The 21,854-nt window shown below is 37.8% G+C and overlaps 1 protein-coding gene across 2 annotated transcripts; it reads left to right on the top strand.

The window, feature by feature from the left end:
* The first annotated feature begins 571 nt into the window (after positions 1 to 571).
* Positions 572 to 21,622, top strand: LOC145449185 (uncharacterized). 2 transcript variants are annotated; one of them, XM_080327658.1, is made up of 14 exons: positions 572 to 875; positions 3,720 to 3,824; positions 5,002 to 5,104; positions 8,150 to 8,317; positions 13,425 to 13,589; positions 13,971 to 14,036; positions 14,130 to 14,240; positions 14,946 to 15,170; positions 16,076 to 16,158; positions 16,831 to 16,903; positions 18,066 to 18,217; positions 19,861 to 20,016; positions 20,077 to 20,176; positions 20,829 to 21,622. In XM_080327658.1, exons 1-14 carry the CDS (start codon positions 663 to 665, stop codon positions 20,885 to 20,887), a joined length of 1,779 nt encoding a protein of 592 aa, XP_080183784.1. In that variant the 5' UTR covers positions 572 to 662; the 3' UTR covers positions 20,888 to 21,622. The 2 variants fall into 2 exon arrangements, with proteins under 2 accessions (XP_080183784.1, XP_080183785.1); XM_080327659.1 differs by lacking the exon at positions 14,946 to 15,170 and having other exon boundaries at positions 573 to 875.
* The last annotated feature ends 232 nt before the right edge of the window (positions 21,623 to 21,854 follow it).

Here is a 21,854-nt window from a genome sequence, read left to right as displayed (position 1 = left end):
CTGAGAATGACAATGACCTAATATGATTAATAATATATAATTGATATGAACTGAACTTAATTCAATGTTCAAGTTTTTGTGACTTCAGTGATTCTAATCTCATCAAGAAAAATACTGTGTAGGCTACTTGTATGACTTTGAGGTTTTTATTTCATACAACTAGAAACAGCTTTTCCAAAGTAGAATATAATTAGAAATGAAGCTATATGCGGTTTTTCCAAATTAGATTAGGATTGAAATTATTAGCTACAGTGTTTTTCTGATTTGGTCTAGAATTAGAATTACTTAATTTACGAAAACTTGGAAATTTAATAAAGTTCATTCTCCTAAGCAAGAGGATTGCGAATATATGTGCACAATGCTTGGTTCGTTTTGCACTATACTGTGATCCTGTAGCATTGTAAGAAATAAACTGAAATTAGATTATAATTTAAATGAAAGTATACAAACATTTCACAAATTAGATTAGAATTAAATAACAGGGATTTCACTGTAATTAGTTCAATTAGACAGCTAGAATCTAGTTTCTAAGTATGATTTCATACAGGCATTTGCGGCAATTCTAGGACACGAGTCTTTGATCATTGTTTAATTTCTTCTCTCCAGAACAGACTCCAATACAGTATTTTTTATTTTCCTTCTTTAAAACACCATCATTCGTTATGATCGACGAAAGTGATATCGACTTTCTAAAAAATAACCCGATGTACCTCATGCTCCTTGCCGCCGGGGTACTGGTTTTTGTGTTTGCGGTTTTCAAATTCGTGTTCGGGTCGAAATCTCCGAAAGTTTCCGAGAGATCTGTCGAAGCTCCGTCAAAGTCTGGAAAGAAGAAGAAAGCGAAGAAACAAAAGGTTATTTCTCAGGATAGAAAGGTGATCATTTTATGTAGGCTACAATTTAATATACCGATTTAAACATTGTATCATTGCAAAGTGGTGTTGCATTGATCGCGGTAACTGTGATCCCTCACTTTAGAAAATATTGCTACTTCAGCAGCGATTCTTTTCTTGTAATTGTTTGAGACAGTCTTGGGGGCCTTTGGAGTATTTGTTCGTATTAGGACACCAGTCATAAACAAACAACTATGTTTACCTTCATTTAGTAAACATATCAAAGATTGACTAGTATATGTAAAGAGAGAATAACATGGGTATATATCTAATAATAATTAGATTAGTGTTCTGCTTGAGCTTTCAATAAAATTTTTTGTACCCCTGTTTGTTTTCAACGCAACTTCTAATGGTATTTACTTATGTAAAATCAAAAAGACCATTGAAATGAAATTTCTGATTTGAATAATCTGCCTAAAAAATATTCCACTTGCTGTTGGTTTGCAAAATAATTTTGGGCTCTACATAGAGTATAGGCCTAATTCCATAATGCATCTTGTACGTCGTTCCCCATGGTTTTGGGTCTTGTAGCCCTAAACAGTCCTCGGACCCCTGGTTAAGAAGCCATGATTCATATTATTAATGCTTTCTAAATATTAGTTTTCAGTAGGAAACATCAAACTATAGTTATAGGACTATGGCAGTGGATAAGCTGATGCTATAGCAAGCATTTACAAATTTATTATGTTTTCATTGATCATGAATCAGTAGGTTAGCTTGGGTTATAAAAGTGTTGGTTTAATATTTTGAGTGACGGTATACTGTTTCCTTGAGTGAATGTGACGTCATATTTGCTGATGCGACTGTTGATGTGCAATATTCTTTCCAATTCTCGACTAGCTGCTAACGATTTCCCGTAACAAGTGTCAGCCGAAAAGATTTGGGTTTATTTCGATATAAATATATCATTCAAATTGAAGTTGTCAGCCTTTTATAGTCTTTTCCTTGAGTGATTCATTGAAGAGTGCTGCTTTAAGTAAGTGTTACAGTACACTGTTTTCTTGAGTGATACATTGAAAAGTGCAGTCCCAATAATTTGAGTGACAAAAATAGATTTGTTGACATGTTTTATTCGAATCAATTGATCCCGACCCTTAACCTTAGCCCAAGATGGACGACTCGGACGATTAGAGAATTTTCATGTTTTCAAATTAGAAATATAGCTGCACACTTTTACAAATTACACTAGAATTAGAATTCCGACTACACAGTTTTTTTCTGAATTAGATTAGAATTTGAATTATAGCTACACCGTTTTTCCAAATTAGATGAGAATTACTGAATTTGAAAAGATTTAGGCATTCAATGAATTTTATTTTATAACAATTCAAGGTTTATTCTCAAAGCATGAGAATAGAAAATGTCTGTGCAGCAAGCTTGGCTCCTTTCGCGTTATACAATTCTATAGCATTTTCAGGAAAAATTGGGTATTTGAAATTAATTTTATAATATGAATGTACAATAATGTCGTTATCTGTGGGTACAAATAGCAGTCAATCGGGGAAACAACGCTCTCCTTAGTTATTGGTTGTTATGCAATAATGGGTTTCACACCTATCAATCAATCAATGACAAGATCTATCAGCCAATGACGTTTATTGACAGTTACACACAGCTGTGATATCGATATATACATATTTCAAGATACATTTATGACTGAGCATCAGATAGAACTCCCAATGAATGCTGAAATTTTAAGTGTTTGCTGCACCAGAATAATGTATGAGATTCGGGGGGGGGGGGGGGGAGGGCACTGCCATGCATGATTTTATCTAGTGATGGTATCTATCCTGGAATTTCTACGCAGTTGTGACACTGGCTGCAGATTTGGAAAATTAGCAAATTTTCAGCTTTTCCAGATTAAATTAGAATTATAACTACAGCTTTTCCCCTAATAAGATTAGAATTAGAATTAGAGCAAAGAGACAACTCACAAATTATGTTGAAGTTATCAAACTCTATATTCTGGAACCATTCCTTTGAACTTTGTATTACGTGGTGACTTCTCAACTAAATGTATCGTAAGATGTAGTACGGTATGTCTTTTCGCCAATAGAAATTTTAGTACTGGAAAATTGTATTACATAAGTTTTTGTTTCAAGCTTTGTGTGAATATACCTGGACCTGACGGAGTCTTGCAATTATTCCCACACCAGATATGGATACTATTGAGATCTCCCCTATTGTACGTTCCTCGGGGAATAGTTTTGAAGAAATGAAGTCTGGCACTTGTATGACCGCTCTCATGGGAGTAACTTACCGTCAGAACAAATCATGGTAGAAAATTAGGGTCAGGAATCTTAGGATTATTAGTCTTTGGTGATTACTGGTCCATTCGATCTTTTAAAAATAGGTTACTACTTCACTACTAACAAGGGATAATAGGCCCAATGATTCGAGTCATTTTCAATTCACCACCGAGTCAAGTCCAAGTCAGCTAGTAGACAGCGGAGGGTCGAGTCCGAGTCATTATGTTCATTGTTCAGTTTTCAGTTCAATCTGGCTCAAAACACTGTTTTCAACTCTGCTCCAGTGATACAGAATAGCTAGCATTCATAATAAATTATAGTAATTTTCCTCAGTCTTAACAGTTTCTGGTCCTATTTTCCAAGTATCAGGACTGATAGACGAAATACCAATAATGTGGTGACTTTACTATTCTTAAAAGTTACGATGAAATGTTTGTCACTCAACTCGAGTCATTGCAACCCTGGTACATAGCTAATAGAAATGAAACCCCTTGCGTGTGCGTAATTATTTCTCTGTTGGGCTAATATGTTCGTCCTCAAGATTCCGAGTCGCAAATTTAAGCTTCGGTGATTGCAGAGCTCGGAATCTGCGAAAACGAGAAGAGATATTAAAAGCAGCGAGGCGTCAACCTTGCTGGAAACGAAAAAGGAAATTTACGCAGAAAAAAGTGATAAGAGAAAAGTATGTTACTTTTTGAATTGCATTCGGATTGTTGTCATGTTATGAATGTTCGTTAGGGCTGTTCAAAAAAAACTTTTTTTCCTGAATCTTGCTGGTTACGTGATTAAATCGTTAGGTTGCCTTAAGAAACGACGCACACTAAATTTTAATTCATTCCAACCAATAATCGTGGATTTCGTACAGTTTGAAAATTTTGAATTTTTTTTGTCAAATTTTTCTGTCGACCCCATGAAATTGTTGCGCTGTCTTCAAAGAGGATGCAAAACAAATTTGACTCAATTCCAACCCGTAGAAGCGGAGCTATTTGAGTTTTTCTTCGGTAATTCGGGGATTATCCTGGATCGGTGGATATTCCAAGAATTATCATCGAAAAACTCAAATAACTCCGCTTCTACGGATTGGAATTGAGTCAAATTTGTTTTGCATCGTCTTTGAAGACAGCGCAACAATTTCATGGGGTTGACAGAAAAATTTGACAAGAAATTTTTTTTGCATCTTTGGGTAAATTCAAAATTTTCAAACTGTACGAAATCCGCGATTATTGGTTGGAATGAATTAAAATTTGGTGTGCGTCGTTTTTTAAGGCAACCTAACGATTCAATCACGTAACCGGCAAGATTCAGGAAAAAAAGTTATTTTTGAACAGCCCTATTGTTCGTCAATACCCCTCGATACAGGTGGTAAGTAGAATTGTTCAAAAATAACTCCCTTTTTTTCGGATTCTGGGAATTCGCTGATTAAATTGTTAGGCTGCGTAAAATAACGCTGCACACCAAATTTGGCTCGATTCCAACGTGTAGACTTGAACGCACAGGAGTTTGAAATTTTTCCATTTATTATAAAAAATATTCAAATTTTACTGTCAACCCGTATGAAATTGTTGAGTCGTCTACAAAAATGATGCTAAACAAATTTGATTTGCTAATATCCGTTCAGTAATTTCATTCCAAACTTCAGAATGTACTTAATTAGCTTCGTCTAATATAGTGAATTCAGTATAATTTCTTAGTAGCGTATTAGATTTTCTTTTACGTCTACCTGTGTGGTATTAATGATTCTATAACGACTTTGGTAGTTCACCGCAAAAAGTATTTGCATGTTGTTTTCTCTATTTCTAAATTATGCGAAACACGGAAGTCTCGACTTTTTGATTTGATTGAACCTTTTGTTTTTTCAGGACGGTAGTAAATCTAAAGCTAAATCAAAAAAGAAGAAAAATTTGAATCAATTGCGCAATGAAGCGATTTCGGAACCAGCGCTGAAAGAAGTGAATTTTGATGGTATGGGAGTTCATGTGGATTGCATTATTCAGTTGGTACAAGTTCCCTGTAAACTGTTCAAAGCATTACCTGTAGCTATAATTCTGATTCTAGTCTAATTTGGAAAAATGTGTAGCTGTAATTCTAATTCTAATGTAATTTGGAAAAAATGTGTTGCTATAATTCTAATTTTAATCTAATTGAGGTAAAAACTGTGTAGCTATAATTCTAATTCTAGTCTAATTTGGAAAAAGACTGTCGCTATAATTCTAATTTTAATCTAATGGAAGTAAAAACTGTGTAGCTATAATTCTAATTCTAGTCTAATTTGGAAAAAAGGTGTCGCTATAATTCTAATTTTAATCTAATTGAGGTAAAAACTGTGTAGCTATAATTCTAATTCTAGTCTAATTTTGAAAAAGACTGTCGCTATAATTCTAATTTTAATCTAATTGAGGTAAAAACTGTGTAGCTATAATTCTAATTCTGGTCTAATTTGGAAAAAAGGTGTCGCTATAATTCTAATTTTAATCGAATTGAGGTAAAAACTGTGTTACTATAATTCTAATTCTAGTCTAATTTGGAAAGAGACTGTCGCTATAATTCTAATTTTAATCTAATTGAGGTAAAAACTGTGTAGCTATAATTCTGATTCTAGTCTAATTTGGAAAAATGTGTAGCTGTAATTCTAATTCTAGTCTAATTTGGAAAAAATGTGTTGCTATAATTCTAAATTTAATCTACTTTGGAAAAAATGTCGCTATAATTTTAATTTTAATCTAATTAAGGACAAAACTGTCGCTATAATTCTATTTCTAGTCTAATTCGAAAAAAATGTGTTTGCTATTATTCTAATTTTAATCTAATTTGGAAAAAGATTGTCGCTATAATTTTAATCTAATTGAGGTAAAAACTGTGTAGCTATAATTCTAATTCTAGTCTAATTTGGAAAAAGACTGTCGCTATAATTCTAATTTTAATCTAATTGAGGTAAAAACTGTGTAGCTATAATTCTAATTCTAGTCTAATTTGGAAAAAAGGTGTCGCTATAATTCTAATTTTAATCTAATTTGGAAAAAACCTGTAACTATAATTCTAATTTTAATCTAATTTGGAAAAAAACTGTCGCTACAATTCCAATTTTAATAATCTAACTAAGGAAAAAACTGTGTAGCTATAATTCTAATTTTAATCTAATTTGAAAAAACTATAACAATAATTGTAATTCTTGTCTAATTTGGAAAAAATGGGTAGCTATAATTCTAATTCTAATCTAAATCGGAAAAGATGAAGATTTGTCTGTTATGCTGTCAGGACATATCTTAGATTTTGCGCCCATTTAATGATACTGTATAGTGTTAGTGTTATAGGCCTGCTATATATTGCTGCATAAGCATATCCATTGTTTTAGCACTGATGTAGTAGAGTATTTGTGGTCTTACATTCTTTGTCGTGGCAAATCATAATGCAATGCTTATACTTTTTATGCTATAAGCGCCACATCCGATGTATCATTCACTACCGTACATTCATCAAGTAATGTTATGTTGTGATACATATTGCGACTTGGGAATAAATCATGGAGTTGATAGGCAATAGTGTATTTTATGGTTTGAAATGATATATTCTCTGTATGCTGCAGCCATGTGACTTAAATCTACCCTCTACCCTCTACCCACTACCATAAATGAATACTAGGGGTATTCAAAAATACCTTTTTGCAAATCTTACTAGCTACTTGATATGTTGTCTGAAAAATCGCTGCATACCAAATTTGTCGCAATTCGAAATTTTTGATTTGAAAAATCGTTTTTATGGCTGGTAGTTCTATGCACACAACAGACTACTGCTGCTAGAAAATTTTCAGTGGTTCCAAATTAAATTAGAATTTGAATTACAGCTACAATGTCACTTCCAAATTAGATTAAAATTAGAAGCCGCACTTGAGTTTGTTCAAAAATTACTAATTTTTTCCTGGATCCCGGGGATTCACTGATTAAATTGTTAGGTTGCCTAAAAAATGCTGCACGCCAAATTTGGCTTGATTCCAACCAGCATACGCCGACGCAGAGCCAATTGAAATTTTTGAATTTAATATGAAAAATATCAAAATAAATTTTTCAAATTTTAATCCCATAAAATTGTTGAGCTGTCTTCAAAAACGATGCAAAACAAATTTTACGCGATTCCAACCCGTAAAAGCGAAGTTGCTTCTATAGGTTGGAATTCAGCCAAAATTGGTGCGCAACGTTTTTTTTAGGCAATTATTAAGTAATCAATAAAATTTGAAAAAAGACTATTTTTGGGTCAAAGTCTCTTTAGAAATTTCTTGTGAAACCTCTATCAGTTGCTGACGATCACCTTTGACCAGTGTCAGCCGAAAATATTTGGGTTTATTTCAATCCGAATATACTATTCAATTGTATATTGAAGTTCTGTACCTCCAAGAGTGTCTTTAAAATTACTTGGTTACTGACCCACTACCCACTAGGGTTGTTCGTAAATAACTTTTTTGACATATTCCGGGGATTCACTGAGTAAATTGTTGGGTCGCCTAAAATAGTCGGCACACCAAATTTGGCTCAATTCCAACCAGCAGAAGCCGAAACAGATCCAATTGAAATTTTTGAATTTACTAAAAAAGTTGCATTTTTTTCAAATTTTAGTGTCGACCCCATGAAATTGTCATGTTGTCTACAAAAACGATGCAAAAGAAATTTGATGCTATTCCAGCCCGTAGAAGCGAATGTATTTGAGTTTTTCACCAATAATTCTGTGATTACCCACCATCCATTGGAAGTGAGCAGAAATTGTTACCGTATGTATCGTTCTTTTCGGCAACTTTTTTCATGACGTTGACAGAAAAATTTGAATTTATTTTTATATTTTTGAATAAATTAAAAAATTTCCATTGGCTGTGCCACGGCTTGTACTGGTTGGAATTGAGCCAAGTTGGGTGTGCAGCGTTATTTTAGGCTACGTAACAATTTAATCAATGGATCACCGGAATCCGAAAAAAAATAACTTTGATCAACCCTAGTGACCACCTCTTGTTTTCGCGTTCAGACGACGGCTGGAAAACTGTCAGCACAAAGGAACAGCGCGACCAACTAAGGAGAGAGAAAAAGAAGTTGGAAGAAGAACATACTTTATCAGTCGAATCTGCTGTCTCAGAAAACGCGCCGCTAGTCAATATTTCATATAAACCGATTCATAATCCAGCTATCGCGAAAGGTGAGTGATTGGCTGGTGCCTTGATTTTGTATTGATGAATTGATTTGATTTTATCGATTGTCGTGCCTTCGTACCTTTGAAGGGTCTTATTTGAATGTTCATTACCGACGCACCCCTACTGGAAATGAATATTTCTAGTTCTAGTTGCGCATTAAAAAAATTGAGTTACCGTAACAACTGCAAAACATGTTTGGCATGAGTCGTGATACCGGCGATCTGTAGTGTGTTCTTGCACCATCGTTAGTTCACACCGATCACTTACTGTCAGTGTCGTAGCCTTGAGGTGGGTTTTGGGGGTCGAAACCCCTTCCCATTCGTCCCTCTCATACTGCGTGTTTATGGTGAAACACTCCACTGTGTCTTGATAGTATCGATCGAATTAGTTGAGCAAAAGCGGTCACTCGTGGCTTGTTTGAAAGAAGACATCTCTGTCGCAGTGAATAGCACGTACTTATTCGCAATAGTTATACGTTGTGGACTCCATGAGAAGTAACAAAACATGTACATTTTTATAGCAAGGTTATCTCGTTTTCTTGATTATATACACGCTAGGTTGACCTGCTAGTTCGATTATGTATAATTGTATATATCTCGAAACCACTAGGAAAATGATGGGGTCCAGTGCGCTCTCTCTTGTCCACAACATGTCCATCGCCAACTACGGTTTCCTGTTTATTATTGGTTTGGGTTTAGGGTATCGTGTGACCATTGATTACCTTGGACTCTAACTTTACGATAACCTAACCCTGTATGAGCCATATTGCTCATGGCAAGTCACTGTGAAAAGCGTGGTCCTCAAGGTGGTAGTAGAGAACAGATCTGCTTCACTGTAATTTTGACGCTACCACAAACGGCTTTGGTTCACATTGATGTATGGGAGGCTTACCACGTATCCTCTTTTAGGACGATTTGTTTTTTTTCTTAAGACAAGTGTATGGTCCTTCAAGGACACTAAAAAATGCCCAAATGTCCTCTTTTTTCGCGTTTCGAGACGTTTGCCAAAACTTTCAACAATGCTTTTTGGCCAGTTGCTGTATTTGTTTCCAAAAATTCTGTAGCCATGAAGCATGCTGAATGGCTAGTTTAAAAAGGTTTTCAAACTAATTTCTCTGCCAACCCTACCATCTTGATTGTTATTGCGAACATGTTTGACGTTCTCTCACTTCTCTGTAACGTTCCCTTTTTGCGAGCATAATGGACGCAACGAAACTGCCGCTAGTCTTCTCGACAAGTTCATGGTTACACAAACACATACATCAAATACATGCGTGCATGTTCAGTAAAGTTCGAACTTGGTGTCTGTTTAGTTCAAACTTGCTCCGGAAAAATTGAAGCAGAACCTCTGAATCTGAAAATTTACGCGATTTTGCTTCTGTTACGTTTTATTTGCCTCGTTTTTGCATCTTCTGCCCGCAACTACCAAGGAATTCTACTTCCGTTTTACTTGTCGGCAAAAAATGTCCGGTTTTTGGGTCCTGAAAATATGGTAAGACTACTATGTGGTATCACACTCGCCGTATTGAACGTTGAGCTCTTGTATTTTTGTAAATATCTCGTTGTTCTCAGTGCTTTTTGCACTATAGATCTCTTCAGCAACGCTTCTTCGATCAACTAGTATCACCAATATTTTGATGCAATCTCAATTCCTTCTTGCATCACACCTCTGTTATGAATAGCTGCTTGGAGGTACAGAACATCAATACACAATTAATAGTATGTTCGTATTGAAATGAACCCAAATATTTTCGACTGACACTCGTCAGGGGTGATCATCAGCAACTGGTAGAGATTTGGAGAGAACGTTATATCATACCGAATATCTCACAATATATTGTATATTTGGTGATAAGATTGTTGATATATAATGTTTATTTCAATATAAACCTATTGTTCAACTCTGTTATAGCAAAGCCGTAGCTTATACGAGGATTAGCTGAGCAAATAATCTACAATTGTATGAGATCCAGAGACATATCAGCAGCAATGGTCGAACACTCAAAGTAGTCGGTGTTGCTACTCCAATGGAAGTAACGTCTTAAATTTCTACTCAATTACAAGTAGAGGTAGCAATTCCGAGACATGTCAAAACTTATTCAAGTGGGATACATTGGCCATTGCACACTACTCTAGTGAAAATTTCACCCATAAACGCGACTGACCACAAAATTACTTTCTGCTATTGTGAAATCCAACAAAATTTCTACACTACAGTTTTGGTGATCATTTTGAGGTTAGTGAGACTTTATTCTCCGTTGAGTATAATGCAAGTTCCGAGAACACCGCCGTTAGTCGCAGTCATTAAAATTTTTTCAAATGATTCAAGGCTTGCGCTAAGTGACATCACCACGAAAACAGTGAGTTAATTACAGGAAAAAGGAGCAATCCTCATTTCCCTTCGATCCATATGCCTGACGAATTGCGAGCGCTTCCTTCTCAAAATGCTCGCCTACGTTTTGACTCACATTGGCGTGTGCGTTTGTTACACTGTGAACCATAGCTGTGTTTTTGTGGATTCGATTTAATGGAAGAGGATGATACTTTGCGGAATAATATGTCATGACTAAAACATCTCCGACAGCGCATCTTGCTTTGCAAATATCAGCAAGTTTTTAACTGAACTCTATTGAAAAGTTGAAGCTTTTAAAATATCCAATTGCTACCGCAGCAATTAGCATACACTGTGTTTTTCCGTAATTTTAATACAGGAGAGCTTGTTATTTCTGTGAAGGCGATTACTCTCAATATTTGAGCAATACGGCACCTGACTGCAGTGTTCGTCAGCAATTTACCAGTAACTACGCGGCTGCTGGTACTTGAGTTGTGATGGCATGCAAAGTCTGTCAACAAATATACCGATTTCTTAGTACTGCGTGTTGGTGATCCTAAAATCAAGAGAAAATCGGGACTGGTGCTGATTCCAAAGGCTTCATCGACCACGTTTATTGCCACGATGATGGATTAGTCCTGTTTCTGGGGTTTCCACTGCAGCGTGTGCCCGCCCGCTTATTAAAGTGAGATTCACGCAGTCAGCGGATATCATCGTTTTCAATGAGACAGCTTATCTTGTGTATGTAGTCGACTGTTGTCAAAAAATACTGTGTAGGGTCAGGATGTGTGTTAGATTCAGACTGAGCAACATTCGGGACTGAATATCAATGGGATGACTCCGCGTTTTGATGTCAAGTCACAATTGTCGAGTAGAACATATATCTGTGAGGTAGTTGACGATATTTCGGACATTTCTTCTCACTGTGATTCTTGCCACAGTGTCAAGTTCCACGTCTATGCCGGCGTGTACAACACTGACAAGTTTGACTCCACATCCACAGTCATTCAGACGCGTGCCACATATTCCTGCACAGCAGCGGTTTAACAGGAAATAGGATAAACTATATTGAAGTTCGGCAGGGAGAAGTGAAGAGAATCAGCGCTAGGAAGAGTGAGAACAGGAAATTGAGGATAAAAAAAGATAGAGGGCGGGAATTGAGTTGAAAATTTCGCGCGCTTAGTTGTTAGCGCGTTGTTTCCTCATGAGCTGCTGGTAGTCGGTGGTGTTGCAGCCCTTGGCGGGACAGAATGTGGGAGGTATTCGACCCAGATCGAGTCGTGGTAAGTGTGGATATTGAGTATATTCGTTAATGACGAAATACAGAAGAATCTAGTTTATATTTAAAGATTTTAGTCTTGCTTTCTGGGATTTTAAAGGATTCGTGGCGAAATTTGAAAGGCTCTCGCGATTATTCTTGCATTTCTTATCTTTTTTTCTCTTGTGCTCTGAAATTTTAATGGATTTGTCGCGTAATGTAAAGATTCTTGCGTTCTGAGATGTTGTTTGCGTCAGGAATTACCTCGTAGCAATTCGCCGCGCCTGTGTCGAATGTACCACGCATTACTTTAATCCATATTCCAGCGGTTTTCGGGGTCTAGGATCAAATATCGAGCCGTAATTCGTAAGATGCGAAGCGGTTCGAGTCTGCGGTCGTCAGAAACTTGCCAGCGCTCATGTGTCGTCACAGATGTGAGAAATCGGGTTATTGTGACGCGTTTTGTGACTGTCTTGCATGCGGAAGTGTGGCGTTTTCTGTGCAGTATGTCCGTTTCCGTGTTTTGTGTCGGAAATCCACTGCTGTAAAGCGGTAATTGCGGTTTACAAGTCAGGAATCGGGAATCCGAAATGCGCTTCCTTTGTTCCCAAGTCCGGGTGACTCGAAAACGCGCGTTTCCTGACGGCGAATTGTAGACTACTTTTGGCTGGACCATCGTTTCTTTATAGTGGAGGCGCTTTTTGACATACTAGCCTGAGATGGATGGCTAATTTCAGCACCGAAACGCGCATCTAACGTTATGCGGTGTGTGCGACCAATCCAGCTGTTTCGGAGCAGCCTGGAACAGACGTTTTACGGAACCTAACCGAATTGATTGACTAAGAGGAAGCGATTATCGATATAGGCTAGCAAAACGCGCGCCAGCCTCGTCATAGAATAACGCGCTATGCGACCCCGATAGCTAACGTAGCCCGGATATCGTGAAGTTTCATCGCAGGCCTGCATGGAAATTCGCGCATATCATAGCGTCACTAGAATTCCGCAGTTGAATCATCTTTGCAACGATGATTTTTTGCAACCGTCTGATATCAGGCCTCGGTAGCGTCTTGCCGTTTTGGAAAATACCAGGAAAGCCGTTTAATGGACGTATGTAATATGCAGTCGCGGTAGAATGTGATTTCCTTCCTTTATCAATTGCTTTGCGGGGTTATAACTAGAACCGGCCGAAACTAGTTGAATTGCCATTTCAAGCTGGCGTTGAGCTGGCGAGACCCGCGAATATTTCAGTACGTTAGATAACCGAAATTACACTGTGAATGGAATCTTGCTGGCGTCGGCCTTGAGATAAGTTTTCCGACTTGACGCATAAATTGTTATGCAATTGAATAGTGTACTGATATTGAAGTAAACCTGAATAGTTTCGGCCGACACTGGTCAAGGGTAATCGTCAGCAACTAGTGGAGAATTGGAAAGAACATTGTTTATCAACAATAGTTGTAGCGAGCGAGTCTCGAACGCGCGATTGTTCGCGGTAAACTGATGATCATTTTTGCGTGTCACAGGAATCGCGCCTAGGTTCGCGCGTGCTGCGGGCGCGGAATGGCAAGAAAAACCGACAACCCAGCCCGCGCTACAGTCTAAGCGACCTATGCCCCGCGCCACTGTGCCGGGAATTGGCAAGACGCAAGCGAACTCGACCACTGTGACGCAGCAGACTTGGAATCAAGGTGGGTAGTTTGTGACTTACGGTGTATGAATCACAGGATATGATGTCATGTCGACGGGTTGACGGGCTTCTCTTGATGGGAATTGAATAGTTGTTTCTGTGTAATAACCAAGTCCTGTCTAGTACCGTTGGCACACTGCGTAGTAGCATGTGAAACTTATTTAGTAACGGTACTTGTAAAAAGTAGCCGTAAAATGTAAATTTTTAAAAGTAGAAGTAGCAATTTCCAAGTAAGTATAATAGGCCTATTTTTTTCTAAAAAATGAAAACTGTTGAAGCAGAAATAGTCTAAAAACACAACTGTCCGAGTGCCACACACACATAAAACTAGAAGTACATCATTACTGATCATATTTTAAATTATTCTGTGTTTCTGCGACAGGTAATCAACCCTGGCAAGAGGCCCTCGGATGGAGCGTGTCCAACGCGCCTACGTTGACCCCAAATTGTGAGTCCATAATTTAGGAGCAAACGGACATATTACATCGATCTCCTCCATCATAGTTAGCAGTTGTTGAAAATGCAATTCTTGTTTTTCCAGTGCTAAGTTATCATTCTCCCGACGCCTCGAAATTGCTCGCCTTGACGCGACCAGGCGACAAAAATGCACCCGACATGTGGCCCGAAGGTGGCGTTTCATGGCAATCGTCAGGTATTATACGCATGCGATTACTTTTTTACCTGTTGATAACGATCGTTATTATACAGAGAGTTTGTCTAACTCAGGGCATTAGCGGATCATGTTCTGTTTCGAAAATATCTTAAATCTTAAATTTCTTATTCTGCCAAAAACGTACCTTCATGACAAATTCTGTTTCAACTGATACCCCGTCCGACTAGTCAATGGGCCTCACGAATGATTATACAATCACACATCGGATCATGGTTTTCTGGATTTTCATTTTTTTATCCAAAACCAGGCCTAGAAATTTTGGTGCAACGCATAAAACAGTCCGATTCCAAGTACATACCTAATATCGAAGTTGAGAGACAGAAATTAACTCCAATGTGGCCTGTAATCGAGCAATATACTTCTGTTAAAATTAAGCCCGATATTTTTGGGTGAAACTCAACAGTCATAGGTTATACAAAGTGCTTTTGAAATTTTCACTAGTTGATGATGATGACCCTCATCAGAAAATAAGCCAGTTCATTTCAATATGAAATTATTATTTAATTTAATATTGAAGTTCTGCACCTCGAAGCAATCCCTTCCTGGCAAAAATGTGAATCAGGACCCAGTCCTGTTCCAAAACGGAATTGCAGGATTTCAAAGTCCTGATCTTGTAGTACTCTAGCACACATACAACAAGCTCTTGTAAACGCTTATACTCTCTCTCTCGATTCTCTTTTCAAGACTTTCGAGCTTCGGACTCTCTCCCGCAACTCGATTACGCAAATTCTTTTTCCACTTCGCGAAATGCCGACCACTCCCCGGGCCATTCCTCCTCGTCTTCGGACGAAGTGTTCGGCCCCAAAGCGGCGCCCATCACCCGTACCCCTTATAAGTCTCACACGATGAGAATACAGAGCGACCCGATATCGTTTCGCCAGGCCTACGCGCAGGCAGAAATTCAGCTTGGTTAGTTCGACGTGGATTGGTGCGTGTTTCATGTGCACGTGTCTTTGTTGATGAAGCCTTACTAAATTCTCAGCGTGTCTTCACATAATCACATGTATTGTCCTTCGTACAATTGAATAATGTATTTGTATAGAAATTAACCGCGTATATTCGACACGGTAGCACTGTCTGAGTGTCTTGCATCACACTGCGTGGATTGATGTTGGTTTTCGTAGCTTAATGTAGGTCTTCGCTAGAGCCCGACCGATATCGTATTTTCGAGCCGATAACCCCCCCGATATATTTGGCCGATATTTAAAAGATACAGCATCCAGCTTAAGGCGCGTTTCCTAAAATAAGTGTGATATAAATTCGATATTATTGGCGAATTGATAATCGGTCAGGCTCTAGTTTTTTCGTAATTCTCGTTCTTGTGAAATTTCACCCGTGAAACAATCGCTCATTGTCGTCGCATATGCCGAGAAGATTCTGTAAGCACACTGTTTCTCGTCAAACTGCCCGAACAAAATGTCGGTACGCTGACATATTTGCTAATTGCGGAAAGCGCAGGAAATGTTTACTCCCGAGAAATACTTGGTACGCGTGTAGGAAAATTAGAATGTGTTTGTCCAAGAATTCAACCGAGATTCATAGTTGGAGATGGTAATAGTCAATTCTTCCTTTTGCTATCTTTGGAGCAAAGCTTGTTAACCTCTAGTTAAACACTAGAAAGTGCATTACAAATCTGGACAACTAGAGAATTTTTCACCTTTTCCAAATTAGATTAGAATTATAGCGCATTACGTGTGGTTTCTGGCATGCTGTAGCCCTGTTGCGAGTGTTGGTTGTCATGGTTGGGTTTTTACAATCTAACAGACATCGCCGTATGTGCTTAATCTAATCTGTGGACCGAATTGCGTTTACAGGGTCGCGTACCAGTAATTCTTCGTGGGATATCAACGGTGAGGATTGGGTCCATGTTCACGGGCAGACCAACGGCTCTAATAACGTAAGTTGTATTTGAAGAGCTTCTTGTAAGTACAGAACTTCAAGTTACAATTGAATAATAAAATCATATTGCAATGAAGCCAATTATTTTTGGCTGAATGTAACCGAGAAATTCGTTGAAATTGCGTCGGATTGTTTCGCATCGTTTTTGTAGTCAACTCAACAATTTCATGGGGTTGACAGGGAAATTTGAAAAAATGTTTTCAATTTTTTATGATAAATTCAAAATTTTTGAGAAGATGACTTTTAGCACTATGACTTTGTAGCCTCTATATGAAGATGTAAGCTATTCCGTGAATGCAAACTGAGCAGCTTTAATCTTCATAAAGAGATTGCCGGTCTCTGTCATCTGTAGGCGTTTTTAAACCGGATTATTTCCCAATTCTGTGACAATTGCACTCGTCTGTACCGCTGTCGGGGTAAAATGGGCGTAAGCCGTTTGCAATTGACCACAGAGGGGCGAAATTTGCTTCGATCGGCACCGGAATGGTCCTGTCTTCAATGCATGCTGTTCACGGCCCAGGACTGATTTCCAAGTATTGCGAGCTTGAACATGCTCACTTGAAACTCAGGACCTGTTGTTGTGAATTGTACTATCGCCGTTCGTGAGTGGAATTGTAGCGAACCATTTCGGTCTATGTCGTTGTAAGCAGCTGGCGTTACGTTGTTCCAGAAGCCTGAAAGCTGGCCCGCAAACGAGCCTACGAAACCTGGGAAAGATGACGTTTGGATGCTGGAACCGGAAGGTGAATTACAAAGCTTCATGGTGGTCCAGTGTTGGGATGACTCAAGTCAACTTTTGTGGATTGACTCGTGACCAGAGGTGGTCAAAGTAGTCAAGAAAGCTACTCAAGTAGAAGTAGAAGTAGCGATGGAAAAATCTACTCAAGTATGAGCAGAAGTACTTCTTCCATAAGCAACCTGAAACTGCTTGAAGTAGAATTGACTGACTTTGAATCTACGATCGTCATTCGTTTGCATTGATAGTCAAAAGCTGCGAATTGAGCTACGCGAAAGGTGCAGAGCTCGATTCATATCGATGTATACCAGGAGATATCCAGTTAGTAAACGCGATTAATAAATGTTAATGAAAGATATGGTGGATCGTAAAAATGCCATATTGTGTAGCTTTATTCCTGGAAATTAAAGGCATTACTACACTTGCTTTTATACTTGAACATGTATGTTATCCAGACTCAAAGTATAATACTGGGAAGTGAAATATAAATACTACTTCTAAAAGCGAAAAATGTATTTCGTGTCTTTGGTCCAGAAAGTTTGAAGGTTGTATACTGAAACAGGTCTAAAGCTACAAAAAAGTCCGAGCCCCGTGTTCCAGATTAGGACACGCCGTGGACTGCTAAACTACAATATGATAGGTAAACGCTAGATTGCGAAACATCAGTTTCAAACGTTACGATGGACCATATATACTGTAATGAAATATTTCGTATGGGCGACAATGCGGTGTGAACGGAACCACCCAACCCGCAACCTAAATTATATCCACAGTGCGAGAAGCGCGACGAAAATTCCTTGCTTTACTCGACTTTTCTGAAATTTAAATGTTGATACTCCGTGAAAACAGCCCCGGAATTCGTCAGGTTATCTTCCTGATTAGAGGATTAGACTGCTTCTACTTGACAAACTGGAAATAACGAAAAGTAAGCAAGTAGATCACAAAATATTATGAAGTAGAAGTAGCAAAAATTAGTTCTGCATGAGTAAGTACTAGAAGTAGAGGAGAAGTACTCGGGTACTTCAAAAAAGTAGATGTACTTCGTTACTGACCACCTCTGCTCGCAACTTGATTTAAAATTTGCAGTCAATTTCATGTCATTGAGATACAATCGTTGTCGATGACTTGAGTGACTTGACTCAACTTCGAATGACTCGTGACATTTCCAGGCTTCACCCTGCCCCAAGTCGAGAACCCCGACCCTTGGGGCATGGAAGCGGCCGAACCCGAAACCGGGGACTGGTCGGCGCCCAAATCTTCGTGGGACAACGCAAATTCGGAATGGACAGCCCCGCCGATGGAGACGCCGTCGACCTATGTCGTAAGTCGTTTAGGCTCTGATAGTTATTCGTAGTGTGCGGACTTTGTCAACTGCAAAATTTTCAGCAATTAGAATTTTTTGAGATTGGATCCGAATTAGAATGATATCTACAATTTTTTTTTCAAATTACACTAGAATTAGGATTATAGCTGTACAGTTATTTCAAATCAATCTAGAACTAGAATTATAGCTATACAGTTTTCTCCAAATTAGACCTGAATTAGAATGATATCTACAATTTTTTTTTCAAATTACACTAAAATTAGAGTTATAGCTGTGCAGTTATTTCAAATTACACTAGAACTAGAATTATAGCTATACAGTTTTCTCCAAATTAGACCTGAATTAGAATGATATCTACTAATTTTTCTTCAGATTACACTAGAATTAGAATTATAGCTGTGCAGTTATTTCCAAATTACACTAGAACTAGAATTATAGTTATACAATTTTCTCCAAATTAGGCCTGAATTAGAATATCTACTAATTTTTTCTTCAAATTACACTAGCATTAGAATTATAGCTGTGCAGTTATTCCAAATTACACTAGAACTAGAATTATAGTTATACAGTTTTCTTCAAATTAGACCTGAATTAGAATGATATCTACTAATTTTTTTTTCAAATTGCACTAGAACTAGAATTATAGTTATACTGTTTTCTCCAAATTATACCTGAATTAGAATGATATCTACAATTTTTTCTCCAAATTACACTAAAATTAGAATTATAGCTGTGCAGTTATTTCCAAATTACACTAGAACTAGAATTATAGTTATACAATTTTCTCCAAATTAGACCTGAATTAGAATATCTACTAATTTTTTTCTTCAAATTACACTAGAATTAGAATTATAGCTGTACAATTTTCTCCAAATTAGACCAGAATAAGAATTATAGCTGTACAATTATTTCAAATTACGGCACAATTACAATAATAGCTGTACAGTTTCTCCAAATTAAACCTGAATCGGAAAGATATCTAATAATTTTTTTTCAAATTACACTAGAATTAGAATTATAGCTGTGCAGTTATTTCAAATTACACTAGAACTAGAATTATAGCTATACAGTTTTCTCCAATTTAAACCTGAATTAGAATATCTACTAATTTTTTTCTTCAAATTACACTAGAATTAGAATTATAGCTGTACAATTTTCTCCAAATTAGACCAGAATAAGAATTATAGCTGTACAATTATTTCAAATTACGGCACAATTACAATAATAGCTGTACAGTTTCTCCAAATTAGACCTGAATCGGAAAGATATCTAATAATTTTTTTTCAAATTATACCAGGCTTAAAATTATTGCTACACATTTTTTTTGAAATTAGATTAGAATCGGACTGAAATTCTCGACTAAATATCGACAAATATGAGTGTAATTAAAATTAGCGCAAAGAAACGTTCCTCGGTTTACTGACATTTTCTATTCTATGATTTGATATGAAGTGAGCTTGGTTTTTGTTGCGGAATTGGATTCGATTTCCGAGTTTTTACCAATTCTAATTCTACTCTACTTTGGAAGAAACAGTGTAGCTATCATTGTAATTCTAATCTAATTTGGAACAGCCGACGCTTTTCCAGTTATGACCGATGCTCAATCCGAGTAGAAAGGCGTCATTGAGAAATTATTTCAGGAGGTTTCGAGCGACGAAGACGTTTCGAAGCCCGAGCACGCGACCGACCCATCGGAGACGCAGCCTTCCGTCGTCGGGGTCACGCAGGAAGCCTCGGGCAAGAAATCGAAACGTAGGAGGAAAAAGAAGCCCGCTCCGCAAACCGAGCAAGTTCAGGTGAAACTTGACGTTATTTTAGTATCTTGAGAACGACTCGCGATACTCGCGTGTATTTAGGTCCAGACTCCCGCCGTCGAGCTTTCAGAGCCTGCCAAAGCGGGCCCGGTGACAGATATTCGTGAAAATCCAAAAACAAATTTGGAGGAACCTAAGGAAGGTAACAGTTTTTTTGCATAAGTAGACTACTTAGGCAATGAACAGTTGGCAAATGGACATTAGGGCTCTTCAAAAATGACTTTTTCGTTAAATCGTACTGGCTACTTGATAAAATTGTTAGGTTACCTAATTTAAGCCTACACACAAAATTTGGTTCAATTCCAGCCAGTAACCGCTTTGCTACAGGAGAAGTAAGTTTCTATTTATTATCTAAAAATAAATCATAAAAAATTTGAATTCGAACCAGTGGATGCGGAGTTATTGCCGTCGAAAAATTTGGATTTGAATAAAATAGTCGTTACGGTGACCGATTCTTTGTTTATTTATTATAGTGGTGCTCACCGTAAATACTATTTTATTCAAATCCAAATTTTTCGACGGCAATAACTCCGCTTCCTCTGTTTGGAATTGAACCAAATTTGGTGTCTAAGCTTAAATTAGGTAACCTAACAATTTTATCAAGTAGCCAGTACGATTTGAGAAAAAAAGTCAAATTTGAAGAGCCCTATTAGGCAATGACCAGTTTGCAAATGGACATGCTTATATAGGCCTGTCGGGCACATTTTTTCCCAGAAAACTGAATTTTGATACGCAAGTAACCATGCTATGTTTATTATATCTGTTTACAAGTGTTGTGACTGTACGTGTTTCAGATTGGTCCGTTCCTAAAGCGTCCAAGAAGCGAAAGCCGAGGGCAAGAAAAGCAGATTAGATCCGTCCCGGCCTTCAGACCTGTTTGAGACACTTCTTATGCAAAGCCACGAGGTTCACGGCAAAATTATTTCGGGTTGAAACTACAGATTTTACCTGTTCGGATATTGCACACTAAATTCTCTCTCTCTATCTAAGAAGTTGTGTCACGCGAGTGGTGTTATTTATCGATTACGTGAGGTTGATTAGGTGTAGTATATTGAGCTGTGTTTATCAGTTTGCAGCTATTAAATACGGAGACTGCAATAAACTGTGTATTGAACTAAAGTTTTCTGTCCTTAGGATGTGTATCTATGTGATGGCTTGGTGAATAAGCACGTTAATTAACGTCAGATTATTACGGATGGTCCCGTCTAGGTAGAGCTGGGCATAATGGTTTGAGCTGTATGACATCGTAATAAGTGATGCTCGGAATTGATTTTGCCCGGCTCTACCCGACGAATGCAAATGATCGGATGTTTGTGAACCTTTTTGTTTCAGATGTCCCCTAAAACGCACGCTTACACTGACCACAAGTTACCTCGTACTCGGTTGGCCTGTGAAATCTGTCACGGCGCTTGTTTGTACCCAGTTGGATTTCCACCGTTAATTTCTGATTAATCCCAACTTTAATCCACTTATAGCGAATGCTACTATTTTCATATAACAAGAACGATATATTTTAACTACATGGGTAATCGGTATCTCGTTTCAATTGTGGTTCAACTTTGAATAATTACAATCAAGTTTAGTGAAACCGGGTAGTTGCTGCGTGGATAGCTGGACAGTTAGCTGGACCCTTCTGTTAGCGATGGTGGTTGGGAGAAGGTATGTCAGTCAGCAAGGTAATGAACACGAGAGTTGAGATTCTTGGAGGCACAGAACTTCAACAATATGCACTATATTCGCACATAGCCTACGAGGAATCAGAGCAGTATTAAAAATTTCGTCATTTCTAAACATAAGACTTCGATACAATTAACTGATAG

The sequence above is a fragment of the Botryllus schlosseri genome, chromosome 10 (assembly GCF_051294905.1).
Source record: "Botryllus schlosseri isolate E-star chromosome 10, Bs_hap1, whole genome shotgun sequence".
Taxonomy (NCBI): domain Eukaryota; kingdom Metazoa; phylum Chordata; class Ascidiacea; order Stolidobranchia; family Styelidae; genus Botryllus; species Botryllus schlosseri.
This window is presented reverse-complemented; position numbering and strand designations above follow the sequence as displayed.

What these genes read in the sequence shown, in the direction of transcription:
- LOC145449185 (XM_080327658.1), top strand. Translation starts at nt 663, where the DNA reads ATGATCGACGAAAGTGATATCGACTTTCTAAAAAATAACCCGATGTAC. An exon ending in CGTTTCATGGCAATCGTCAG is followed by an intron (nt 14,241 to 14,945) that starts GTATTATACGCA and finishes TCTCTTTTCAAG; the next exon opens with ACTTTCGAGCTTCGGACTCT. An exon ending in TTTGGAGGAACCTAAGGAAG is followed by an intron (nt 20,177 to 20,828) that starts GTAACAGTTTTT and finishes TACGTGTTTCAG; the next exon opens with ATTGGTCCGTTCCTAAAGCG.